This window comes from Apteryx rowi, unplaced genomic scaffold (assembly GCF_003343035.1).
Source record: "Apteryx rowi isolate R43461 unplaced genomic scaffold, aptRow1 scaffold_321, whole genome shotgun sequence".
NCBI lineage: Eukaryota > Metazoa > Chordata > Aves > Apterygiformes > Apterygidae > Apteryx > Apteryx rowi.
In genome coordinates, this window is record NW_020449653.1 from 274,825 (window position 1) to 301,724 (window position 26,900).

Consider the following 26,900-nt stretch of genomic DNA (forward strand, 5'->3'; position numbering starts at 1 on the left):
CGGGGCCGGGGCCGGCCGAGCCGCGGCAGCAGCGCCCCTCACCCGGCTGTCGCTCGCCCGACAACGACCCCTCCCGCCAGCCGCCTTTCCCTGGCGGCTCCGGGGCGAAAGCAGGCGGCGCAGCACGGACAGGAAAAGCCTTTAAGAAGGGAGGGAAGAGGAAGAGCCCGGCTGCTCCAGCCACTCCTCTCGCATCCTCCCCCTCCCTCCCCCGTTTCCTACCATAAAATACCTTACAAAACATCTGAGAAATGTTTCAGCCATTTATTGAAAAAATGCAGAAAGGCTCTTCCCCTTCCTCATTGAAAATACAGTCCTCAAATGTTGCAATACATTTCAGTGTTTTTTAAATCAACTCCTATTTAGTGTTAATATGCTGCTCACATATTTGCTTTCCCATATTAGATCTTTATACTGCAATCCTATTTGGTGAAATCACTTCAGTTTTGCTTGAAGAATTTTCAAGAAGAAAATTCATTGGGTTTCTTTTTACTAGATGATAGTAAGAAAGAGGCATGGGCTTAAGTTTTCCTTGGTTTCTGGTAATATGTAGAAATTAGTCTTAAAATGATGTCTCTTTCCAGTCTTTTCCCTTTACTGAGATATCCGTTTTCCAGTCTCCATGTTCTCTCCATTTCTCAAAATAAAATTTGTTACTATGACCAAAAAAATCCAGTAAAAAGTAGAAACTGTTCTTGTTATTCAATTGTTCCATTACCCAGCCATCAAGATTTAAGTTTCAATATATTTTTGGAAGTACTGAAATAAGATAACTTGGGTACATTTTTAGAAAAGCCTATTCGCTTTTGCATTTTTTAAACAGTCTGTTTGACAGTACAAGACACCCTTGGCAGATCGTAGCCAGAATACTAAGGTAAGCAGGAAAAATTGGTCTTTACCTAGAAATACGGAAGCAATTGTGTTGTGAGCTGAACCGTCTGCTTATGTCAATTTGAGACGGGGAGAAACAGAGTAAGAAAAACAATTTGGCCAAACAGAGCCTTCAGAGGGACCGTGAACTCGGTGAACTCTGAATGTGAGCCTGTTCAAGTCAATGTAAGCATCCATTTATTTATAATTCTATTATCCAAATTTGGCCATTACTAATAACAGCATAAATGAAAAAGGAGTTGTAAAGATTTGGAAGGCAAATGATAGACTATGGATGTCAATGGGTTTGAACTGGTCCCTAGAGCTGAAGAATGAACATTTAAATACTAGGAGTACAAGAGTACAGTCTAGCGGTATGATAGAAATCAGTCATTTCACTTTTAAAAGTGCTTGAAACTAGTATCAGCCAGATTCTGAAATGTAATATTTCATTGCAACTGAAATGAGAAACTGTGGAGAACATGAAAAACAGTGTATCTTCAGTAGAAGCTTTTTTTTTTTTTTGGTCAAATTAAAAAAAAAAAACTCTGACAGGGTAGAGTTGAAGTCTTAGGAGAGGATCCAGTTCATTTTTAATCTCATCTTAATCTCATTTTTAAAGCAATCGTGCTCATTGTGCCTATGTGTGTGCGTGTGTGTGTCTGTGTGTCTGTCTGTCTGTGTGTGTCTTTATGTCTTTTGAAAGTCAGTTTTAACATCTGACAAAAAGCAGCAGAAGTCTTCAAGAAATTCTGCTGCTACCAGTTTGGTCCCCGCGATACCCGACTCAAGAGCTGCATGCGGTGCCCAAGGCCCTTTGGCCAACCCAGCAGGTAAGAGGCGAAGCATCAGCTGAGGCTCACGGAGCAGCCCGCTGGGGCAGTTGGCACGAGTAGTCTGCCTGAAGATGCAGGTTGGTCCAGACCAGCCACAGAACGTAAGGTCCCTTGTCCAGCCATCAGGAAAAACACGGGCAGAGGACGTGACAAGGAGATCAGGTACTGCAGTGAGGAAGGTACAGAGGGCACAAGGGAGACGTGAGACTGTTTGGACAAACAATGAGAAAAATGGACCATATTCTGTTATTCACAGAACTGCTTGTTCAAACAGTAATTCAGTCTCTCTATCTCTGTCTACTTGCAACATTTTCAAAACTATGAACACAACAAAAAAAATATATATATATCTCAAAAGTTCCAGAATATGAGTTTAACATTTAAATGATTTCCAGATTGGTACAACCTGTCCAACCCATACCCAATCTTATGGATTTTAAAAACCGTCAAATACTGCATTTTTAGAGGTGGCTCTGTATTATGTAGTGTTTTGAAGATGAAATATAGTCTTGCAGTTAAAACATAAACTGAGCATCCTGGAATATAAACAGGAATTTGAGAGAGAAGACTTCTCTCATCTCTTTTAAGAATTTCCTCTGTAACCTTTAGCAAATCACTTAATTTTTCTATGCCTCCATTCCCCATATTTAAAATAGGGTAAACACTTTCTGGGAAGATAAAACCTGTCATACGTGTCCTGTTTTTTACACTAAAAGTCATAGAAAATCCTCTAGTTAAACCATTAAAACCATTTATTGCAAATATTAAAGATCAGATTTGTTATCCAGAATAAAACTGCTGAAAATATTCTGTGTCATACCTGTTAAGCAGTTTAGTTCTTTATGTAAAAAGTGATCATGTTGAGTCCACAACTTTACCTTTTTTAAAATTAACTTTACAAATTTACAAGAAATCTATAAAAGTTCATCTATAGTAAGTTTCTTACTGTATTATCCAAATAGAGATAACAAGAATCCCAGACATAAAGCTCACGACCCCGAGACTATAACTTAGATCACTCCACACATAACGTTTGAGCAGACCACAAAGAGTTCGTGTTTCACTGTCATACATTCAGTATGTGTGACAAATGATGACTACTACATATACGTAACTTAGATGAAGATAAAAGTGCTATGGCAAATGCAGCAGCTATGCTAACTGTTATGTTCTTTTGACTTCAATCCTTTTTCAGGTATTAACATATCCTTAATCCAATCAGTTTAGTAATTCCCACTTTGGTATTAAACAAATCAGTGAAAAAAGCTGGAAGACATCATAAAATAGTATGATCGCTAACAGAAGATGAGCCGGAAGATGAGCCTGACAGTGTAGTGAAAATCCGTCACTCACTGATACGAGTTTGGATTCTGAACTGAAGCCTGAGCTRTTGAATCACAGAGGCTGGAAAACTGGCGAAGGCATCATGTTACGTTCCCAAAGAGGGTGTGGGGCATAGTGAAAGAACTCCTGGCATCATTCGCAGGCGAATATTTTGGCTCATGTAAGGACTGGCTTCAACAAGTTCTGAAGGAAGCTCTGTTCAGTCCTTCTCTGCAGGGGAACGTATTTCTGCAACATGGAGCCTTTGATGGGACTCTGGGAAGGAGTTTTCTTAGGAGACACCTGAGAGCGCTGTGGACCTAACTGGAGATGAACTTGAAATGAGCAACTACATCTCTTGGACAATTTGAAACTTTTACACTTAAATATGAGCATTTTAGAAAAGCTGTACATAAAAAGAATAAATAGAAGTAACTGACAGGGGAAAGAACATGGGGAAAACTTCTGTGGGGAGAATAAGATAGAGACAGCAGAACTGATGTATTTTTCTATCCTTTCCTTAGAAAATGAGAAAAAATTCTTGTAAGTTAAGGTGTCATTTTCTCATTTTACTGTACTTGAGATGACATCCTCTACCATGTGAGCTTGCGAAAGTAATTTAATGGGAAAAGATAGCTTCTACAAATCTGACATTAACAGACACTCAAACATCGAACACTCAAATTAGATCAAGAGTTACTTTATTTAATTCAATATTACATGCATTTTAGACACTGATTCATATTGTTCATTTGCACAAGCAATCATTCTTCTTGTACAAATAATAACCATTGCTTTCTTGGYGAAATTCAGTAGCATGCGGTGCACAGACTGGTGTGCAAAGTTATTGTTTTCAGTTAGAAAATTGTATTAAGGTCATGATTTCTAAATGAGTATTATACATACAGTTTAATTTTGGTTTTATGCAGACATTGCATAGTTGATTATTGGTTTCTAATGAAAGACTGGAAGTGTGGTATCAGTATTGTTGAAGCAGATCAAGTGACAGTAGCAAACAAGAAGATTTGAAGAAGAGGCATAACCTTCAGGGTTGAAAGGTCAGCAAGTACAGCCTGAGATAAAAAACAAAAAGCCTTGTTAAACTTGACATTTGAATCAAATTTCTTTAAAGCAGCTAAAGAAGTCTGAAAAAGATTCAAATGCGGACTACAATACTAACAATAATTAGGCTGTTTGGATCTCTCTGGAAACAAATTGTGCTGTTTTATGCTAGTGAGAAGAGGTTTCTCTTGCCTTATTTTTCATTTTAACATTTCAAAGAAAAAATATATCTAGGTATATAAATCAAGCAACTTTATTGTAGCCTTTAGACTTTCTTCAAATATACATGGCATCATGAGTGTGTAAGAGGTCTAACATTTCARCTTGCTTCTAAAAATAATTGGGAATTAAGAATCCTTATCCTGTGGCTTGGCTAGTACTTGTAAAGTAAGTCCAATGTAATGACTCAAACAGTCAATGTCTTCTGATGAAAGTACGTTTAAAAAGAAAAAAAAAAAGAGTCATCACAAGTCTTCAATGTTTGACAAAACATATATGATCAGATTTTTTGAAAAATTTTTTTTAACAAACTACTAGATGTAAACAATAATCATCTTCATCTTAATCATTTCATTCTCTTCATTTCACATCTGTATTTACAGTGAAATTTTAGATTCAATGCTGATAAAAGTAATCTTGTAAAAATCTCTGTAATACCCCCCCCCAAAAAAAAAAAAGATGCAACTACATTAAAATGTAGTGGCAAGAAAGGTATAAATCTCCCCAACATTTTAAAAACAATATACCCCACAAACATTAAACATTATACATTGAAATAGTAAAAAAAATCTGATTTTACAAACTAACTTGATAACACTGAGTTTTGTAACAAATATAACCTTTTACATCCTTTCACTCCAGAAAAGCAATATTATATACTGTGTGTTCACAATTTCCATGGGTTTTACTTAAGGCAAGAATTTAAGCAGAAAGATTTGCACTATGTACCACGTGCCATCTGAAGCTTAAGTTACTGTGGTTGGCAAAGCATCAGGAACTATTTCAATCTCCTCTAAGTGAAACATATCCTTACTTCAGCTGCAGCCAGCGATGTCACCTCCATCAGGTTGACTGCTCGGAAAGCAAACACAGCAGCTGCCAGGACTGAAAGAAAATGCCCAATATTTAAGTTGCTGACCTGGCAATTAGTAGTTAGAATTAATCTTGTTGTAAAATACCAGTTCYTACTCCCTTACGGTAATTATTTTGATTTTGAAGAATAAGGTGATTTACAATTCCTTTACTTTTAAGCCGTTAATTTGCATTTATTTAAATAGCATTTTTAATAGTATTCCAGTTGTGAATAACATATAACATGAAATGAGAATGTCAATTATTTTATACTACCTAATGTTGCCACACAGAACGTGTGAGCTGGGAGAACACCCTATGTTCTGATCAGAGAGCACTTAGCATTTTTGGAGTGCTATCACAGCAAACAATAATAATAAAGAACAAATATTATTAAAAATTACTTCACATTTTTGTTAGAGATGCAATATGTATGCAGTTTTATTTATCTAACAGTCTCTTTGATTTATATGCCATCTACTTTCAATAGTCAAAGAGCAACTAAATTTTCTTCTTTCCACAAAATATATTTTAAGCTAACAGTATCTGCCTTACATTCATCTGTATTTAACATTTTTTGTAAAAATAATTTCATTACCAGCAAGAATTTCTAGAGAGTTGTATCCTAGGATTCTGTCCCATAAAAGCAAGAGCTGGTCTGTAGCTAAATAACCAGAAAATGCTCGTACCATCCATTTAAATGAAATTCGTAGCCTGCAAACAAGTGATAAACAGTAATTATTATATTTCTATCTCCCAACATGATCAGACAGATGCTTTAAAATATTCTATAAAGTGAAAATATTTTGCTATTTTTCTGTATTTCTCTCCCAGTGAGAATAGCCATCTTCTCTTGCAGCATTAATAATCCATTTTTTTGCGATAGCCTTCAGAAAGCTATTCAGCATCTCATTTGCTAAAGCACTAGTTTCATTAAACGATTTTGACAAAACAGTCACATTGGAGGGATCCTCAGCTATTATCAGCCCAAATGTTTCATCCATTTCTGCTATTATGTTATTACTGTGAAAATAAATTATAATGCAGTAAGATTTTCAGATTCCATTACACTTGGTGCTATGGCACCTAGGGCCATAAATACACTATAGAAAATGACAGTCTCTTGCTCTCTCTCCTCCTTCTTCCAATAGCTTCTGCTGTAACTAGCGTAAAAAAACAATGTAAAAAAAAAAAAAGCCTTCTGTCCCCTAGGAAGTAAACTGCTTAAGTCCATCAGATCTGACATGAATTACTGAAACTTAGCTGAATAATATAGCATTCCTCATACAAACACAAAGAGCAATTCTCCTTTTTCATGCAACTGGCACAAAGCACATCAATGAAGATTAGACACACAACTTCAATTGACTTTCAAGGAAAAATGGCACATTGATGTTTGCACTTTTGAAAAATTTCTCATAGCTTTTAAATTAAAATACTACAGAAGAGCATTTTCAGAACAATTCAACTGCAACTTTTGCAGCAAGCCAGAAGGAAGTACTTACGGCTGAGCCCCAATTTCTCGAAGGTGATAAAAAAGCTGGGGCAGATGGGTTTGTAGAAGAGTCTCAAACAGCAAACATAATGACACAATGCCCTAATAAAACACAATCGTATCCTGAATACTAATACTCATGTTGTAAAATCTGAGAAAACAATATCAGCACAACATTCATGAATTTTTAATTCAAGCAATAAAACTAGTAATGACATAATATACAGGTCAGGTGGATAGGGCACAAGAGCAACTCTAATACCTTCAGCCACTAAAGCCTTGATCCTACAACTATATGCCTGTATCAGCAACATACTAGGTTGTGATAGTCCCTTTCAGCTGTAAGTTACTTATGGTATTTGAATGTCAGGGTCTATGTACCTAGTGGCTTATTACAATATACTTAATTATAATATTACTTGAAATATTTCTGTTAAAATACTTGAAATGTTTCTGATGAAACAGACTTCAGTTACACTGTATAAAAGCTAAAAAACTGAGGATGTGAGAAATAATCTATCTCCGATAACTAAAAACAACCAGCAATGGGTATAACTACAAAGTTAGATGTAAAAAAAATTCTTTTTTTATAAATTACCATGAAAATCATTACAGATTCCTGTCTGATCAGTTTCCCTGCTCCTAATGACTCAAAGCATGTGCCCAGGCTTATAATGCTATATTACTAAAAGCATTTTCTTTTAAACAGGAAATGTTCTTAAAATGTAATGTAACTATTCAACACTTTGTAAAGGAGAAGAGAAAAATATTTACTATGAGTTACTTTTCAAAAAAAGAAAATAAACATACTTTCAACAAGTGTCTTACATTCAAGACAGTTGGCTGTGAACGTAACAAAATGTATTTAAATTCTCTCTCCAGCATCCAGTAGTGCTAAAAAGTATGTGCTGTCCACAAAGATACATGAGTTAAAGAAAGAGGGGTTAATTTGAGATTACTGAAACTATACAGCAGACTATATTCCAATCCCTCTACCCCGGAACATACTTAAGTGTGTACTTACAAGTCATCGATTAAAATGAGATTGAGTATGCACTTAAGTGACATCTTGAATTGAGAAGCATATTACACAAAAGATGCGACTCTCCAAAAAAAAACCCCTCATAAAATAAAAACTGTATTTTTTTAAAGTACGCAATATTCTATAGGCAAAGACTAAGACTGAGGCAGAAAACTAAAATATCCAAACTGGAGTTACCTAATATTCTTTACAAGGTTGCTTGAAATATTTTATTATATTTAAAAGCATATATTTCAATCACTTAGAAAAGGAAAACCATGTCACTATATATTATCATTCCATAGCAAACAGAGTATCAAGTGCGTGGGTTTTAACTCTTAATGAACTTACAGAGGGATGAGAAGAGATGGAATGGAGTCTGAAGAAAAAACGCACATACATCTCACGAAATATCTGATACAATCTGGAAGGTTCATGGTACAGAAAACAAAGTGGAGCAACTGCAAGGATAAAAGAATTTAATTGACTCAACACTAAACTGCTAAAAGAGTTCAATAATTAAGTGCATGAGGTATGGGGAAAAACAAGTAATTTACAGCAGCACAATTAGCAAAATAAAAACAAATCAAGTATTTAGAATGAGATGTTTTATATTAGATGCTATCATTTAAAGTAAAAGAAGTTAAAGGAGAACAATACGTTCTAGGTAATAGCTCGATGTATTTCGAGAAGCTAAACTAATTGGAACCTGCTGACTATTGTGCTGCCTTCCTAAGCCCAAGGAATCTGTTTTGAGGATAGCCTCACTGGGCAATGGAAAGTCAAATAGTGCAAGTTTTGGATTCAGCTGTCTGCAGCTTCCAACGTACTCTTGGGCTAGTGACCCTCTCCAACCTGGTTCCCCATTTGTAAGATAGGAATAATTTTACTGTTTGAAAGTAGGTATTGTGAAAATTAGAATATTAAAAACAGCTTTTGGTTGCCACAATAACATCACGTAAGTATGACTGATTGATAGAGACCTTTTTATTTGTTCTAAGACCTGAAAAACATGGACATTTTGTAGGTTACAATTTAGAAGGCTTTCAATATAGCTGATTCAAAATCAGAAGTTAGCTACATTTGTAAAGCAGCGGTTCTCAAACTTTTTTTTTTTTTCAGTCAGTCCCTTTCTTCTTTTTGTAAAGTTCTGTCTGTCATATAGGTAAATTAATCTGCTGTGTGTGTATATGCTGCACAAACACGTAATCAGTTTCCCCCGATATCTACTCCACTCATTCAGTGCACATTTCACCGCCAGTAGCTCTGTGTACGTTTCAACAGACACACGGCCTTTGCATCTGCCTGCTCACTCACCAGATCCACCTCTTGATTTTACAGATGCATTCATTCTACACGACAGCTTGCATTAAACACGTTCATAGTCTCTATCTGTACACTCACTCTCCCTCCCAGTTCTGTTTACACAAGATAGGGATACTGATACATTTGTCTGCATACATATATGTACATATGCACCTAAATATACATACATTTAAATATATGAATGTATGCATGTGTGAATTCATATATATATATATCAGAAAAGGGGGCTTAGTAGAAAATAATGGCATATCTGTATGTGTATGAGAGGCAGGGGTGCTAAGGTAAGGCGAGATCTTCACAGAAATGTATATTTAAATAGGGGTGCAAAAAGTGAAGGGTGTTACTAGTGTGTATGTGTAAGGAATGCAAGTGGAGGTGGAAGAGCAGGCAGGGTACATATGTACAGAAAGGCCTGAAGGATATCAGAACAGTGTCTGGAAGTTGCCTCAAGAAGAGTATATGTATGCAGGCAAACAAAAATGAGTAGGGTTCACATAAGGCCCCAGATACTTCCTCCTTCGGCAGCACAGACTGGAACACACGAGATGCTCTGCTTGGTCCCTGCTACCATACCCGCAGCTCAGAGGTACGCTGGAGCTTCCTCGCCTCCCTCCCCCTCCTCACACCCAGGATATTCTGCGCTCTGTTGAAGAGGAAGAGGAGAGGAAGGAGGGAAGAAGCTCACGCCCAGTTTGAGAGTCGCTGGTCCAAAGGGCAGAGTAAAATCTAAACATTTTGAAAAGCAGTTGTGGAAAGTGAAGCTCCAGTTGCACATAAAAAGTGAAAGCCTCCTAGCAAGCACTTAAGGAAGAGTTTGTAACCAAGCTGTTCATGACTTCAAAGACTTCGATTTCCTACTGAGGTTCAAAGTTGGACTTTGTATTTAAATGGCCTCTGACCTTTTAAGAATCAGACAGAGGAGAGTGTGATCATTAAACTTCATTATTAGTGAAACATAGCATTTTAAGTATAATCCTGAAATCTGATTGCCTGTGACACCACAAACATTTTTGATAAATCGGAAAAAAAATGGAAACCTGTAAGAAATATTCTCTCATTGTTTGAATATCTCTGCACTAGCTGCCTTATTACAGCTGAGAATTGGGGTGATTTTCTGCTCTGTTCCTAGGTATCTTGCCAATATTTAAGCTTTCATCTTTGCAGTGGAGTAGCAACCACTCTATCATTTGATACTCCCTTAACACCTATTCTAGTCAAGTGGACACAGCAGTAAGCCCTTCACATAAATTCAYGTTCACAAGAACTCCTTTCACAGCTGGCTTGGTCTACCCAGAAGACCCAGAGCACAGGAGAAGAGCACACTGTCACTGAACTTCCCCCCGCTGTTCAGATACATTAACATGCAGCTTCTGCCCTGGAGACCAGTTGCTCAGCTATCAACTCTCAGAAAAGGACCTCCCACATGATAGCAATTTATAATATAGAGTAAACAGAAACAGGCTGGAATTTTTAAAATTATCTACAGCAATCTTAATACACAAAGAAAGAGTACATAAAAGTTTAAAAGCTGCAAAGAAGTATATATAGTTTTAAACTGCAATGTGAWAAAAGGAAGTCCTGAGTTGTTACTTAGAAGTTTATATTTAAGTCACACTTACCATACATAGAAAAGCCATGAAAAGGAATTACACCTACAAAACAAAGAGATTTCTTCTTTCTTTTTCTTCTTTCATATTTCTATTTATCCATGCAAAAATGTATTTTTTCCCCAAGTTTCTAAATTGTATTCTGCACGCCACAGGAATAAAACATTTCCTATGTTATAGCACCTGCGGTCTTAGGTCTTGACCTTGTAATATTTAAGTAGAGGAATTGTAACGCTTACTTCAATACAACTAACTATGTGTTTAAACACATGCTGTAGTTCCTAGAAGAGCCAAGTACAGCTATATTTCCATGAAGTTCTTAAGTATAAGCTTTGCTGAAATCAGAACCTAATTTCAGATAAATGACAACCAGTAAACGTCATGAGCTGACAAGGAGCGAGCAGGAAAAAAGGAGGCCAAGACCTCTAGTAATTCATGTAGTACTCAGATAAAACATTTAGAGGACTTGGCAGCTGTATCATGACAGTTTTCTCCTCCTTTCCAAATGATCTTAGCTCCCATTCATTAATTTTCATACAGGACTGATGAGAGGGAGCTGCTCTGGCAAAAGGTCGCGAGAAGAATGCTTCAGGATTACAAAGCTGCAAGGAGGAACCATGTGCAAGCATACGTGCTCTAACTGACACCGCTACAACAGGGAAGACACAAAAGACAAGGTCAGAGATACAGATATAAGATTTTGCTCTTTTCAAGAGCAAAGAGCTTGAACTTTCAATGCAGTGCAAAACAGGGAAAGGACTGAATAGACAGGGATTGCAAAGGTAGAAATAAAAGCTGAGAAAAGAATTTTAGCAACTGAAGTAACAGGGCAATGGCATTAACTTAAAATTATATATGTTAAGTTATGTCAGAATTTAAAAAACGAACACAAATTTCCAAAGGAAAAGACAACCAGTTTGTAGAGTACTGAAAAGCAGGAGGTCAGACGGCTTCAACACATATCATTCAGATCCTCCAAGTGATGCTACACTACCAGAATATAAGCCGCTGCACCAGAAATTGTTTCCCCTCTCCTTCCCACACACATAGACAAACTCCATATGTAGCTATTAACACTAGGCTGAATGTGGCTTTGGAGTAGCAAAAACAATTTCAGCCCAGTTTACTGCCTTAAATTAACAAATTTGGCAGAAAAACAGTGAAACATAATTTGTAATAGAATAAGAGATCAGCATGTATTTGAGGGAAAAAACCCTGCATCTTTCCAATCTACCACTAGAGGAGGCAATAGTATAATTCTTACCATTTGGTGGATAGAAAACAGCACATTCTTCAATTCCAAGCTTTCCTGTGAATCATCAAACCACAATTAAAATACAATTAAACCGTTAACAGTGTGAAGGTGTAAATTAAAAATATAAGTTTTATTTTGAGTGACAACTATAAAAGTTATAAATAGTGACATTATTGACCATTTGATATTGTCTAAAAGCATGCAAGGAATGCAATAAGACAGATATAGTTTCAGATATAAAATGAAAATGCAGCATCAATAAGGGAGGATGATGATTCATGATAATCCACTTTGTTGCCAATATTATACCATATGGTCAAGATTTTGTTTTTGATTTATTTGGTAAAAAAATGGAAAATTATATGCAGAAAACTACAGTAAAAGAACATCACCATAACCTGGCCTTTATGCAATCTGTTTCAAAACTGTGATGATAGTCTGTGCACATGGCAATTGAATACATGACTTTCTTACCAGTGTTAAGTGTAGTCTACCATATGTAATAAACATAAAGGAATTTCATATACTGATTACAGCAGCCAACAACAGAAATCCATACATTCTCTTTTAGAACAACTCCCTTTACCTCGTATGTATGATTTAGGTGGGGTGGCACTACTGTAAGTAAAGTGCTCCAGCACAGATGTATCTCGGGAAAAACAGAGTAATACCTGTAGAAGACAGCATACAAAAACCAGCTGACTTACTGGATCAACAAAACAATGTTGAACACAGATAAAAGCACCTGGCTTAACTAGCACCTATTAGATGCTACTGAGCAAAGCTAATAGAGTTGAAAGCTCTTGACCAACTTAATTTACTCTCCCCTTCAAATCTCTGGACTGGCTTTGAACCTTCTGCTATTTTATCTTCACATTCATTTGTCGTCAGTAAAATATCCATGTTCTCCAGCTCTTCTCTTTGCCTCTGAGCATGGGTTTACCCCCTTCTGCGATGTCATATGGACTCATATGTGAATAATCAGCAGACTGGAACATTTTGAGATGTTTTCTAAGTATTCTAAGTTTGTATTTAGACCTCTTTTATACTCTTCATGGCTGTTACAGTGGCTGTGCATGCAACTGGCTGTTTTGATGTCTATTTGGTCATTTTCCTATTCATTTCCTATGACTGATGGAAGTCCTAGTAAATGAATAAGCAAATAAAGAATTTACATTTTAGCATGTGTGCAGATCTAAAAGCTGGCCCTTGCTTTCTCACTCATTCCTGGAAGCTTTACAAAATGCTTGCACTATATTCAGTTCTTTCAAAAATAGCAGATTAGAACGTTCATCCTGCATTCTAAGTTCTGAAATGCATTTCATATTTTGCAAAAACTTTGTATATTGTAATATATATTTGTATTTGCCATTGTTTATTTATACAAAGGAACAACAGTGTATTCACAGCAATTCAGTATAAAACTAAATATTAAAAGCATTCCTATAAAAAATCAACAATAATGTAATCATATATACAGTTGCATTATAAAATATATATAAAATTGGAATAATTAGTTTTATACTTGAACATAATGTTTTCACGCAATGAAAGACTGCACAATGAAAGAATGTACACAAGAGGGCAGAAATAAGACAGTCAGAAAACATGCTGCTGTTTCTGCATAACTCACTCTTCTCTTACAATTTTTAACAGAGGGGTTTTTTAACTATACCCAAGGTGTAAATTGTCGAAATGTTTTACATGCTGTTTCACTATGTATTTTCTTGTTAATAAAATGAATGATATCCTTCAACTAATTATTGCAAACATTTCCCAGATGTCCGCATTTGTCAAGGAAACATGCAAGACAAACTGTGATATGTGAACACCACTAGTGCATTTTTTTGAAAGCAGACCATATTTTGAGACATTGTCCTTTTTTAAATCTCAAAACTACTTCTTAGATACAAACATCTTTTTAAAAATAAAGTTTCTTATCTTGAACAATTTAAGTTAAATATTATTTTTGTGCAATACAATCATTTTCACAGCTGCCAAAATATTACTGACAATAACAATACACAAGCAAATGTAATACTCTGTATATGTTAACTGAGGAAAGAGAAAGAAACTAATCTAAAAAGGACATAAATTATTTTCTCTCATAGGAGAAAGAATGTAACCTTAACATGAGGCCCCCTCCCCCCCCCCTTTTTTTTTAAAGGAATATTGTGTCCAGCACCAGTATCTGGAAGTCTTTAAATTAAGACTAGGTATCTTTGTAAGAGGTGGACTATAGCTCAAACGTAAGTTATGACTGTATGTAAAAATCACTGGGTGAGGTTCTTTGCATGCATTCATTATGCAGGATGTAAGACTAAAGTATTCGTAATGAACCTCTGGCTTCGAGTTATATAAGCTCATGAACCGTTTTTCTCATTTGCAAAAAAGATAATGCTAAAGAAAACAATGATACAACCCCCTTTTTAAGTATACAAATGTTTGGCAAACTATTGGATAACAGGAACCAAAAATCAAAAAGAAAACAACTGCACTCAAAGGGCTGATATTAAGAAAAAAAGCCAAAGCTTTTTTCAAAAATAGATGACTTTATTAAATCACTTTATAAAAATAGCTGACTTTATTAAGTAACTGTATTCTATTTCAATAATTAAAAAGAAGCTATCAAAAATGTTAACTTTGGGATAAAGAAAGCATATTAAAGCAAATAAATTACATAATTTCAAAGCCATTTTCCTAAGAAGGACTGCTTGCTACTAAAGAGCTACCAACAATGCAATATATCCTCATTATTATTTTAGGCCCAGAGGTTCTGGTTTTGATGGATGCCTTATCTGTCAAGTTATATACAGACAGATGCCACCCTCTGCCCAAGGACTTAGAAAACTTAGAGGCAGTAATTAGCCATAAAAAAAAAAAAAACTATGTAAGCATAGAAATAATTTATCTGGTTTAAAATATTTTCATTATCTATTTTATGTACATTTAATCCCAGTTATCATATGAAATCAATACATATTCCATATGAGAGTGACTCTTATACTGCAAAACTTTTCCCAGGAGTCACAGAACAAAATCATTTGATAGTGATGCATTCACAAGTAAGGTTGGATGAGAAAATTATCAGGAAAAATGGATGACTTTCTTCTAGAAGAGAGTCTGAAGAACACAACAAAGTACCAAACAAAACTACAGCAAATAATATTTAGAAGTTTGAGGTTTTCTTTACTTAAAACCCTTGGAGTGAAACAAGTCACTTCCTTTTTCAAAGCCTGCTGGTTGATTCTGCTAAGAAGAAGCTGGACCTTTTTATGATTTTCATTCTATAAGCATTCTTACAAAAATAAAATCTTCAACTGTGCTATACATTGAGAATGACAAGCAAAATCTATTTCCGAGTCTTAAAACAACAGATTACACTGTAAACCATTTTATACTCCTTCATAAATTATAATCCTATGTCCATTGCAACTGTCAGTTAATGACTAATTAATATACATTAATAGTATTTATGATGAATGAAGCAGAAATAACAAACAGATTTTCACATCCCGTGATGAAATGATCGTGCAGCAGTAATGAAAATATTCTTTGATCCTTAAATTAGGACAAAAATCTACATGCAAATTTTTAGGGAACAAATATCAGTGTTTGAATTATCACTGTTTATTGACTTCTCAAATTTTAATTCATACAGTTTTATCTTAATATTGTAGACACTTTTAAGTAAAAAATAGTTATAATTTCATGAGATTATTACTTTAAGTGTTAATGTTTAATTGCTTATTATGTTAAAAATATTACATGTAGACATGAGTGAATAGTATATTTAAACAGGAACGCATATTTTTATACATATATGGAATAAACAACAGTAAGGACAGTTTCTTGCTTAGTTTATCCCCCAGATTATTAGCAGTTTTATATATTACTGTCAAGGAAGTTTCACAAAATTCTAAAACAAAAAAATAAGCTATTCTAACCTAACAGATGTGACTAATGAAATTGAAAGCACTCTGGAAATGGTAAGTTTGCTGCATGACATTTATGTTGACACTGCAATCAACTACACATTAGAAAATTCTTAAATGTAATCTCCTTCTATTTAAGGGCATCTAATGGGCAGCAAATAAAATCATTCTGTATAAATTAGCTGGTTTCCCTGTTGCTAGAAGCAGCTTTAGATGCAAACAATGCTGAAAGTAACCATATATATCATTATCATACTCAGAATCAATGTTTTCAATTTAAATATATGTCATAAAATACCTTTTATTTTTATTCCAGTAGATCACTGTCAAGCAATATTCCTATTTTTAATCTGGAACCCTGAATATACTTCTCTAGTCTTACTTTCTTTGTATGTCACAGCTTCTGTTAGTATTTTACTACTGCAAAACTGAAAGAGTAAGAACACGGCTGGTTTCATATTTTCTGGTTCACTATACTGAAAAGACATAGCGTAGGATCCTTCAGAGTAGGAGTTTTAGAAGCCTGTCTTGCTTCATTTCTCTAAAGGTACTTGATTAATTTATATTCAGAAGGAAAAAACATATGTAATGCAGCTAACACAGATGCACCTCTCAAGGATCCCATCATACTCTGCCTACACATGAAACACAAAGGTGGCCCTTACTCTAAAGACTGTATTATCCCAGAGAAGTATATTTTCTAGCTTTTCTGAGGAAAAAGTGGTTAGTTACATACCTGATACAAATAATCCTCAAATACAAAATAGTAGTCATCATTGCTTGCTGTCAGCTTTACATCCTGAAAACAAAAAAACATAGTTGAAGCAGTTTGAAGCTGAAAGACATCTTTTCAGACTCTCATAGAAGAGAAAGAGTTTGGACCCTAATGTCTTCTTCCTTCCAAAACCAGTTATTCCTTCGAATTAACTGTTTCCTTAGCACTTAAAAGTTCAGTTCAAACAATTGTCTTACACTAGAGCTTACAGTTCAATCCTATAGAACTGGTCTTTTGAGGATTTCGCACAAGGATTGAGTTTACAAAAATAAATTCACACTAATTATTCCTACACTCCTTAGAACCAAAGCACGTAATATTTTCTTTGTTAAATATATATATATATACACACACACACACACACATTCGCACAAGGATTGAGTTTACAAAAATAAATTCACACTAATTATTCCTACACTCCTTAGAACCAAAGCACGTAATATTTTCTTTGTTAAATATATATATATATACACACACACACACACACACACTGTTGTTATGAGTACATGATCACTTAATCACTGTTTAATGAATTACTTACTTTATAAATCAGGCTGTCCACTAAAAGGTCGTGCTGAATCACATTTGATTTAAGCTGTTCATAATACAAGATATCCTAAAATGAAAAAATACTATTATTTTCAGTCTGAGAAAAAAAAAAAAATTATACTTAAATGAGTTATTAACTACCCCTAGTTATTTAAACTAAGCAAGCGAACTGCTAATAAAAGTCAAGAAAAATTATAAATAGCCATTCAACTGAAAAGTCTATTGCATAATTGATAAAGCATCATATCACTGTTTATTTGAGCTTAATCTGTAAGAAATGAGGCAGATACTTGAGACTTTATAAAAAGACATTCATATTTTAGAAAATTAATAAAATGAGAGTGAGGTAACTAATTCAAACAAAAGCTACATATCTTTCAACCTTTTGGTCTCTCTAGAGCCAAAATCTTTTCAATGTTCAAAATCATTATGATTTTTTGTTACCTTCTGTTTTCCTGTACCTCTCCATTAATGGGTTCCGTCACATCTTCCAGTATTAGTGAGTTGCTGTCAGAATTTATAATCTAATCTAGTATGAATCTCTAGATAGTTTAAACTWATAAAACATCAAAATGATAAAAATATCAAAGATTATGTGAAGGATACAAAGAGAAAGAAGTCAGACACTTTTTTAAAACTTCAATTATTTTTTGAATGTCTACAGAACATGCACTAGGAAACAGCAGGAAAGCAAGAGTGACAAAAACTTCTCTGCTTTTGCTTGTTATATCCCTTTCTTCTTAGAAAGAGCTTGCAAGGGAAAAAAAAAATGTCATACTGTTACCCTGCAATCTCTAAATCCCCAAATACCTCTCTGCTATTATGCCTACAAATGAATACTACAGTTTCAAATTGTTTTAGATGGATTTGGGATGATTTATAAATTAAATCAGCAATCCCAAAGGTCCTTAGCACTTCATGAAACTATTTTGACTTCAGTGTGTCTCTACAGACACCACAAAACAGCTTGTATATTACAAGATTTAGATAATATCTGTGGCTGATTTCTTTGCAAAAGAGGTAAGTCTGGATTAGAGAATTTAAAGAGCAAATGGCAAGCAAGATGAAATTTGGACAGAGCATTATAATGAGAGAGAATAGAAGAAAGTAGGGAGAAAGCTAGGGGAAATTCTAACTGTTCTTTGTATTAATCCAGTACTGAAGTGTGGTAATTAGCATACGTTTAGAAACCTATGAGAATTAATACCTTTTTTAGACTTTTAATTTGAAATGAGGACAAATACTGTGTTCTTTAAATACAAATAACTACCATGAGGATATTTTTTTCATTTTTCTTACTGAGAAAAAATAAAGGCTGTATAAATAATACACTATTTCTTTACAAAGGATCAGACATAAATATTTGCTAAATGTAAATTAATTGCAACATATATGTAGCACTCTGTTCTTAAAAACTATGGAGAACTATTCTAATATTCAAGTCACAATTTTAAAACATCAGTAATTTAGTCTAATTAAGTGTAATGCTGCCAAACAAACAATCTCTAACTTTTTTTTTTTTTTGCCATCTCAGATAACTAATAAAAAATAAACTTCATTTTTGTSCTGGGCAGATGGTATGATTAACTGTTTCTGCTGTGTATGCAGGTAAGACACCCCTTTATTCCCAACTGCACAAACACTAATGTAGTTGACACAGTACTTCAAAGTATACAGTCAAGGTGGCGTGTGAATCCTTTGACATTTGACTAGCCAATTTCTCACATACACAAAACAAAATGAGCAAAACAGTTTTAACTATGAGAAAACGGGACTGGGAAACACTAATTTAGAATGGGGAGAGGGTTGCTTTTCAGTGACAGTTTCTCTTTAAAATCTAATTATACAACAGGATTCCAAAATATGGATCCCCAGGGCAGCAATGAGCTTTCAAACCCCTGGGGATTCATTCCACTATTGGCACATTACAACAACATTTTCTCTCATGCTACAAAGATAAGACACAGCAAGACAGCTTTTGTAGCAAGGAGTCTGCAGTCAAACAGAATCAGAAAGCGCAGAATTAGAAGCATTATCATCTGCAATTTTACAGACCAAAAAGATGAGACACAAAAGTCTAAGTTATTTACAAATAATCATACAAGAAACTTATGACAGACCTAGTCACTAGGATCAAACAATTCGTTGTCTATAACTTTCACCAAAAAATATCTTCTCGCTGAGCTACAAGTAACGTGTTCTCAAGAAAAGAGAAATCCTAGATATTACAACACCCAGAGCCAAGATAAATTCCTTCTCAATTTGATCATCAACAATCCGTGTACTTATGGGCCGGTCATTTAGAGTTGGATCCAGTAAGGCTGCTGACAGACTGCAAGAGTAAGGCAGCTCAGAAAGCCAACAAGGAACAGGCCCAGAACGGTGCTTCTCTGTGACAGCAATGCGCAGAAAGCTCCCCCAAAGGTACCTCTTAAAGGCAGAGCTTAAGGGCTTCTGTCCGATGGGACTCCAAAGCTCAGGWAACTCCCATCAGCAGAGTTCCCCATTCTCTCTGGGGAAGTTCTGGTCAAGTTCAGAATCAAAACTCTAGGCACATTATCTCACTTTAAATATCCATAATATAAATATCAGCTTCTGAATCAGTCACCTCTCTTCCCTTTATGGCCAATGAAGAAAAATAAGCACTTAGATAGGGTAATTTATCTAATTTCGGATGGCATGAATCATACTTCAGCAGTGCCCATTTCATTTTGCTCACTATGAAGTCACTGTGGAATTTTGAATTTAAATGACATGAACCCCATTCTCAGGGAAATGTAAAGTCAAAGCGAAGAGTATCTGCAATTACTTCCCTCAAAAGTTCAACAGCAGATGAGTCGGACTTTTACTTGGCAAACTCCAGTTCTGAAAATCACACTTTCACCCTTATCATTTTCCAGATATATCTGTTAACTTTTTTGCCTTAGCTGCCCATTTGTAAGGCAGGGAAAATAATGATTGTTTACTACACACAGATCTGTGAAGCTTAATTAATTTATAATCATATCTCAATCTGAGCTCCTAAGTTGCTACATATATGTAAATAATACTGTGTACTTAAATTGCTTATATTTAACCACACTTGATAGCCAATACCATAGTATTTTCAGTTTTCTACTATAAGAAAGACCTATGCCTTAATTTTTTTGTGTTATATGCAATTCAGTAGAAAGCCAGACAAGTTTGTAGTTTTTGGTGACTTCGTGCAATACAGCATTTTAATTCTTATCTTAAAAATAGTGTTGTTAGGAATTGCTGAATTTTATCGAGAAGCTAACTGTGTTGCAGACAGCTTTTCATCTACTACCTTCAAAGAATATAGGAGGAACTGAACAGTTCTGTTGCCAGCAGATTTCAAAGCACAAATACTGTACTGCATGCATGATGGGCGAGTGAAGAGTTAACAGGACTGAAGTTTGTCAATTGATATGCAGAAGAACTGATAGCACAAGAGCTGACGTGCACAAAGCTGCTGAACAGAGGACTTAACAGGACTAAAGAAGTCTACCAACCGATATGTGCAAGGACTGATATGCACAAGGCTGCGGAATGATTAACAAGACTGGAGAAGTGAAGTCTGCCACCTGGAATCCACACGGACCCCCGGGGAGGGAAGAAGCAATACGGAGGTGTTGTGGTCTTGCCTCGCTAGCAGGGTCCTCCCAAGCAGACARACAGACAGTCCTGTGATTGCGAAACTTGCTAAAAGTCAGCAAAAGCAGTGTTTGCCCAGAGCCCCAGCCGTATAAAAAGAGACTTGGGAGCTAGGAGAGTTTGAGCAGGGATGGGAACGCGACCTGATCATCCTCTCCGGCTGGACCGTGAGTATCCCCCCCCTCCCCTTTTCCTGGGACGCTGGGTTAAGGGAACTCCTCGAGGTTGAGAGCCCTCTCACTAGGAGAGTGAACAAGAAAGCTTTCAAGTAGGGATAAGCAGTCCTTCCAATTAATAACGCAGTAATCGACGGTTTCAGGTTATCCTTTCTAAATTAGTAACTGATGGTTTTGTGTTATCCTTCCTAAATTAGTAATCGCATTATTTTAATGGATGTTACTAATCCAAGAACTTGTGTGAGGAAATAAACATCTTTTTTATTATTATTATATTACTGTCTCAGTCGTTGCTATCGAACCTTCATAGCATGACAGCATGACAATGCATTACATGTTTCCACATTTCAAGAAAGACTGTTCAGTAGATGACAGCCTCCAGCGCAGAACGATAGTTAGGCAATTCGGTATAACCTTTAATTTGTACCTCCAGAAAAGAGAAAGCTATTTATTCAAAGTGTCTTTTCTGTTTATCTGTGGCTACCTAACTAGCAAACTCACTGCTGGGCTACAAGGCCAGATTTAGCCTAGTATGAGTGGAGGCAGTGGCTCCTGCCTCCTTGCCCTTACAGCCACGTGGAAGAAGCAGGCCTGCAGCCCCGGGTTTCCGCCAGGCAGAGGTGCCCACTACCGCGGTTCACCATAGCCCTGCAAAGTGCTAAGCACCTCTCTGAAATACAGCGGCTGGGAGGCAGGAGCTAAACTACAGGCACAAGCGGTGCCCCTCTTCTGGGAACACCAACAGTGAGGGCGGCATGGCGGGTGGAGGCCAATGCTCCCTTTAGCCTCTGATAAAGTCATGCCATGTCAGGCTGGGACATCAAACTGAGGGCTCCGTCAGTGAAGTTTTATCAGTGAAGTGCTGTTGTCACCCAACAACATACCAAATACATACAAGGCCCTTAAAGAGGCATCACAAAACATTACCACTGCTGCTCCCTCCCGATTTGAAACAAACAGTATTCCCCACAGCTCCCCGGGACATGAAGCGAGGGGAAATAACCAGCTGGCCTCAGAAGCAATGACATTTCTGAGAGAGAAGATAACTGCGTAAATACTGTTTCAGGCCACAGCATAATGGAAGCTGGACCAGTTGTCATGAGAAAGACATTAGACAGCACACTGATCATCTTGTTGCTGCTTTCTCAGTAGTTTAAGGTAACTGTCAATACTAATCCCACCTAAAATCACTTTTTCTTCTTTTAATTAGAAGAAGGCAAGAAGACAGCAGGGACATTAAGAATCACTTCACATCAACAAAATGGATTAAAACACTCTATAATTGCTTCTATAAAATTTACCCCAGCTGCAACAGAATGCAGATGAGACATCAGCAATCCCCACAAATAAGGACTGGCGAAGAAAAAGGACAAAACCAGGATGTCCTCCTTTCTAAATGTCTTCCCACCCATGCTGCAAATTGTCTTCACCCATGCTGCTTTGACACCAGTTTCTTCTTCAAAACAGTTTAAATGGTACTAAATAGAGCAACTACCAATCTTTTCTAACATGAGAAAGAGATTCCAATACCTAATAGTTTCCTGTTCTCATTCCCTCATTTTTCATTCTCTTAAAACTCTCTTGAATAGTTGTTAGAGGCTGTGAGGAGGCAAGGGAAGAAAGTGGTATGAAGGAAAGGAGTAATCTTTCACTAGACACATGTAGAGCACACTTTCAATTAATATGCAGAAATAAGTTTTTTTTAAAATACTCACAGTTGAAGTCACAATTTGGCTCCAGATCCACAGTTTAACATATCACTGACCCAGTGTTTTGTACTAAACATTTACTTTTCTGAATTAGCAAGCAATTCAGTTGTACTTTACATAAATTTATGAGCATACACAGATTTTCCTGTTACAGTCACTAAAAATATTATAAACTGTAACTAAAAAGTAATCATTTATACAGTCCATTCAACTTGCTAGCCAGAACAGTTTGATAGTAAGATGAATTGCTACTGCTTTATTCACACTTTAGAATAGACTTCAGTGATGTGATATGCAAGGACTTTCTGAGTTTACTGTAAGTATGAAGAACAGATTTCTGCACAAGAAAAAAACAAGCTTCATAAAGGATGCCATACTGAACTGACACCATGAATTTAGACTACTAATTTCAGTGCAGTTCTGCTAATGGCAGCACATTGAACCATGACGGGAATGTTATTAACTTACTTTATTAAAATATTCATTAGCATCATATGCCTTATTAAAATATTTACTAGCTTCATATGCCTTAATTCAACTATATTATTAATTTAAATGTAAAGAATTATGTTGATTGCAATTATGTATCAATTATGGATCAGTCTAGCCAGTGAACAGTAACCTCTGCAGAAGAAAAATAGAAAACTGATGAAAGAAAATAAAACGGAACAGGTTTCATCAAAACAGAGTATTTGCTATTTGTTAGTCCAGAATGACACATGCATTTTGCAACATTTCTTTTTGTTTTACCAAAGAGCTTAATAAAGCTGAAGTGTAGAAACACTTCCATTTCTTACCCCTCAGATATGTGCACTGATTTTAGAAAATATTCTCCTTACTTGAATATAGGACAAGTACTGTTTGTATTTTGATCTGATCCAACCTTTCTCATTTTCTTGCCAAATCTTAATTAATCTCATCTGATTTGTAAACTTTTTAAAAATGTGCTGCATTTTTATGTACTCCATAGCTTTTCTTAACAATAATATACATATTTTCTGCACTGTCGCATAGGAAAAAAAATGTGATTGTGTGATTCAAGATCATACTATAAAATATATACAAAAGAAATCAAATTGTTTGCACAGACAGTATTAACTGTGACACCATCTAGCTTTTAAATGTTTGACTTTTCAACCTTAAAAATGCTCTTCTAACATTGTTTCCTTGAAAAGTACCATGATATATGAAGACTAATAAACAATTCATTGCTAGGCAGTGTGTTTACACATTTTTAAATAATTCTGGATATAGAGCTTAGAGTTTATCATTTTACCATTATAAAGCCAGATTACTAGAATCATCCCTTACTTTGCTGTATATTAGCTTTATACTCAAGCTGAGCTTTACTGAATAAAATTTCGCAAATAACAACATTTTGATGCTAACACACACAATGCCACCCATACCAAACACTCATAACTTTTTACACTAGAGAAAGGAAATACATGTCCCTATTAGTTATATTTTCACACAGCTGTAAATGTAATAGATCCTAAACTGCAAATCAAAAATATTACAGCAAAAAAATTTGTGCGACCATACAGTTCAGCTCTAGCAGACTGCATGCAGAGAAAAAGTACAGGAGAGGTAGAGAAAAAGTGTTAGATAAATCAATAAAGTCTATACAAAATACCATAGCCCACAAAACAGCTACATATGTCTAAAAATTGCACTGCTGTACTTTACAAAAACAAAGCAGGGTCTTTAGTATTTGAAAGAAGGTCTCAGGGTATTAACATTCTGCCGTAATTACATCTTTAATTCTGTGAAACACTAAAAAATGCAATGCTTAAAATAAACAATGGACATTCAGCTTATAACAGAGCTACAATAACCCATATGCTATCCTACCTGATCTATGAACAGCCTGCTACAGTTCTCAGCCAGAAAGCCTATTACTTTAGTGCATTCATAGTTTTAGTACTCAAAGTCCATAATACAACCATAACTAAGAGCCCAGAATAACAAATACTATATTGCAGTATGCAAAAATAGTATTGGAAAATAAAAGGTTCAGATAGCTGTCAGATTTGAAAATATTAAATTTCAGTCTAGCATACTAGAAAAAAATTCATATGCACCTACATCATCAGCTTAGACGAGTAACTCCAACTTAATAAATCTTATCCACAGACTTGATCATTTCTGGGGTTTTTTTGGGGGGGTCTGTTTTTTTTCTGTTTTCCAATTTTCTGTACCTTGTGCAGAACAGTTCTGTTGCACTTTACTGCAACAATCACAAGGTGGTGACAAACTTGCAATTCTGCATCGTATCATCCATCCTGATTATCACTTTTCCTTGAGGATATCATTTACCATTTACTAGCCACTTAATTCTCATCTTTTTAAGAGTTCTTTTACTATGACCACAATATTGTCTTTCAAATACCTCCTTGTGTACAGCCTACTAAGCTCAATCTCAAGGCTCCAAACCTTGCTGAGCGTCTCCTAATGGCCAAAAACTACTGTACTAAATCTGAGAATATTGTATACATATATAGTTTATTTTTCTTCTTCCTCTACAGTCTATGAGCATCATTGGCTATGTGTGCAGAAAGTTATCACAAGGTAAAATAAGATGTTAGCTAGAGTCTATTAGCTAATTTGCCATAAATGTTCACATTCATCCTTGCAATAAATTAGAGTTGAATTACCATTTATTATAGAGTAAGAATACATACATGAGCAGTTATGATGGATCAGCTAATGTACTGTGCTCTAGCTTACCTAATAGTAAATTAAGTCACTACCCTCACAGCAGAGACTAACGTTTTGAGAATGTCTGAAATCTTCACACTTAATGCATACCATAAATAAACATTAAAACCAACCATAAACTAAACTTAACTTTTAAAGGAAGTAACAGTATGGTTGACAAATATATTAACAGATGAACATAACATCTCTTTCCTCTTTAGAAAAGGTGACTGTTGAAAGTTGTCCATGTGAATTTCAGGAACTGGGTTTTTACTAAATCTGTTTTCATAAGAGCTTCATGCTTTACATCAATATAAAATGAATTTTTTTTTTAATTTTTCTGATTATTGTCTTGACTTTGAGTCATCAAAACAGAATACCTGACCTTTATATTCAGATTTTTCACTTTCCACATTAGGACAAAAATGCTCTTAGGACATGTAGCATTTAACAAAACATAAACAGATGCTGTGAAAACAACAAAATTAATTCCACACCTCTAATCTTCTTGCTCTCATAAAGAGAAAGACTTCTAAAATTCACGCTGTCACCAATAATTTAAAAGAATTTAAAATAACTGAAAAGAATTGAAATCAAGCATTAAGCATCTCAGGTAAGATTTATAACATTTCATTATTATTTCAACAACTCCTTCTCCTACAGGGAATTTAATCTATTATTTACTACAAACAAAAGCCCATTCTGTTTCTTCAAGAAGGAATAAGCTAAGTAATCCAGACCAAGCAACTTTATCAAAGACTTCTCTTAGCATGACCGCTCCTTAGGTAAACTGCCAATGGACAAGATTAACATTTCTTTTTAAGGCTAAGAACTTATTGCTGTAATATGTAGTTATCAATAAATGCCTCAGTATTACAAGAAAATGACCACATCCTCAAAAGACACAAAATACTCTAAAATTTTCACATTTATGTGCAAATGTATGCATGTTATTTCTTATTGCAATAAAAGCCTTGTATTAAAGTATTCACAATCCTGCAAGGATTCAAATAGGGATTTAACTTTCTATGGTATGAATAGAGTAGATATATTGACTATAGCATGTCTTTTCATACTGCAAAAGATTTCAGTATTGAGGACTTAAAGAAAAACATAAGATACTATGAAAAAATGCTGCTGTACAAAGGGCTATGAAAATGTTCCACATCTAACTAGTTCCTATTTATGTCTTTTTAATCACACGCTTTTAGAGTATATACATTAATATATAAATCAATTTACAAGATACGTATATGCATATGATGACAGGTTGGACTAGGCAGGAAAGTTATAGCAAGTTTTGTTACAAAACTTAGCAAAGAAAAGACWGGTTCAGTCCTCTTTCCGAGCCTTTTCTCTTGTCCCCTTCTGAAAAAGTCAGCATCAAAAAGGAAAATATCAGGAGCTAGTTGGTTGACTAGATCAAGTGAGTAGCTTTGTTCATGTATCTGTTTAAAAATTAGGGAAGAGCATAAAAGATTTCAGCATAGCATTGAGATTTTTTTTACGTGTGTGTGTGTGTGTGTGTGTGTGTGT

General features: G+C 35.3%; 1 protein-coding gene across 1 annotated transcript in view; it reads right to left on the reverse strand.

Moving 5' to 3' along the window:
- Positions 1-3,720: 3,720 nt before the first annotated feature.
- The window catches only part of TBC1D19 (TBC1 domain family member 19), a 55,575-nt gene continuing 32,395 nt past the window's right edge, over positions 3,721-26,900 (reverse strand). The window contains exons 12-21 of the mRNA XM_026071110.1: positions 17,118-17,192; positions 16,538-16,600; positions 12,453-12,537; positions 11,876-11,920; positions 10,624-10,656; positions 8,030-8,139; positions 6,668-6,759; positions 5,761-5,876; positions 5,125-5,195; positions 3,721-4,102 (exon numbers count right to left, since the gene is read on the reverse strand). Of these exons, the coding sequence (XP_025926895.1) occupies positions 4,028-4,102; positions 5,125-5,195; positions 5,761-5,876; positions 6,668-6,759; positions 8,030-8,139; positions 10,624-10,656; positions 11,876-11,920; positions 12,453-12,537; positions 16,538-16,600; positions 17,118-17,192 (765 nt within the window). The 3' untranslated portion in view covers positions 3,721-4,027. The remainder of the gene's footprint in view (positions 4,103-5,124; positions 5,196-5,760; positions 5,877-6,667; positions 6,760-8,029; positions 8,140-10,623; positions 10,657-11,875; positions 11,921-12,452; positions 12,538-16,537; positions 16,601-17,117; positions 17,193-26,900) is intronic.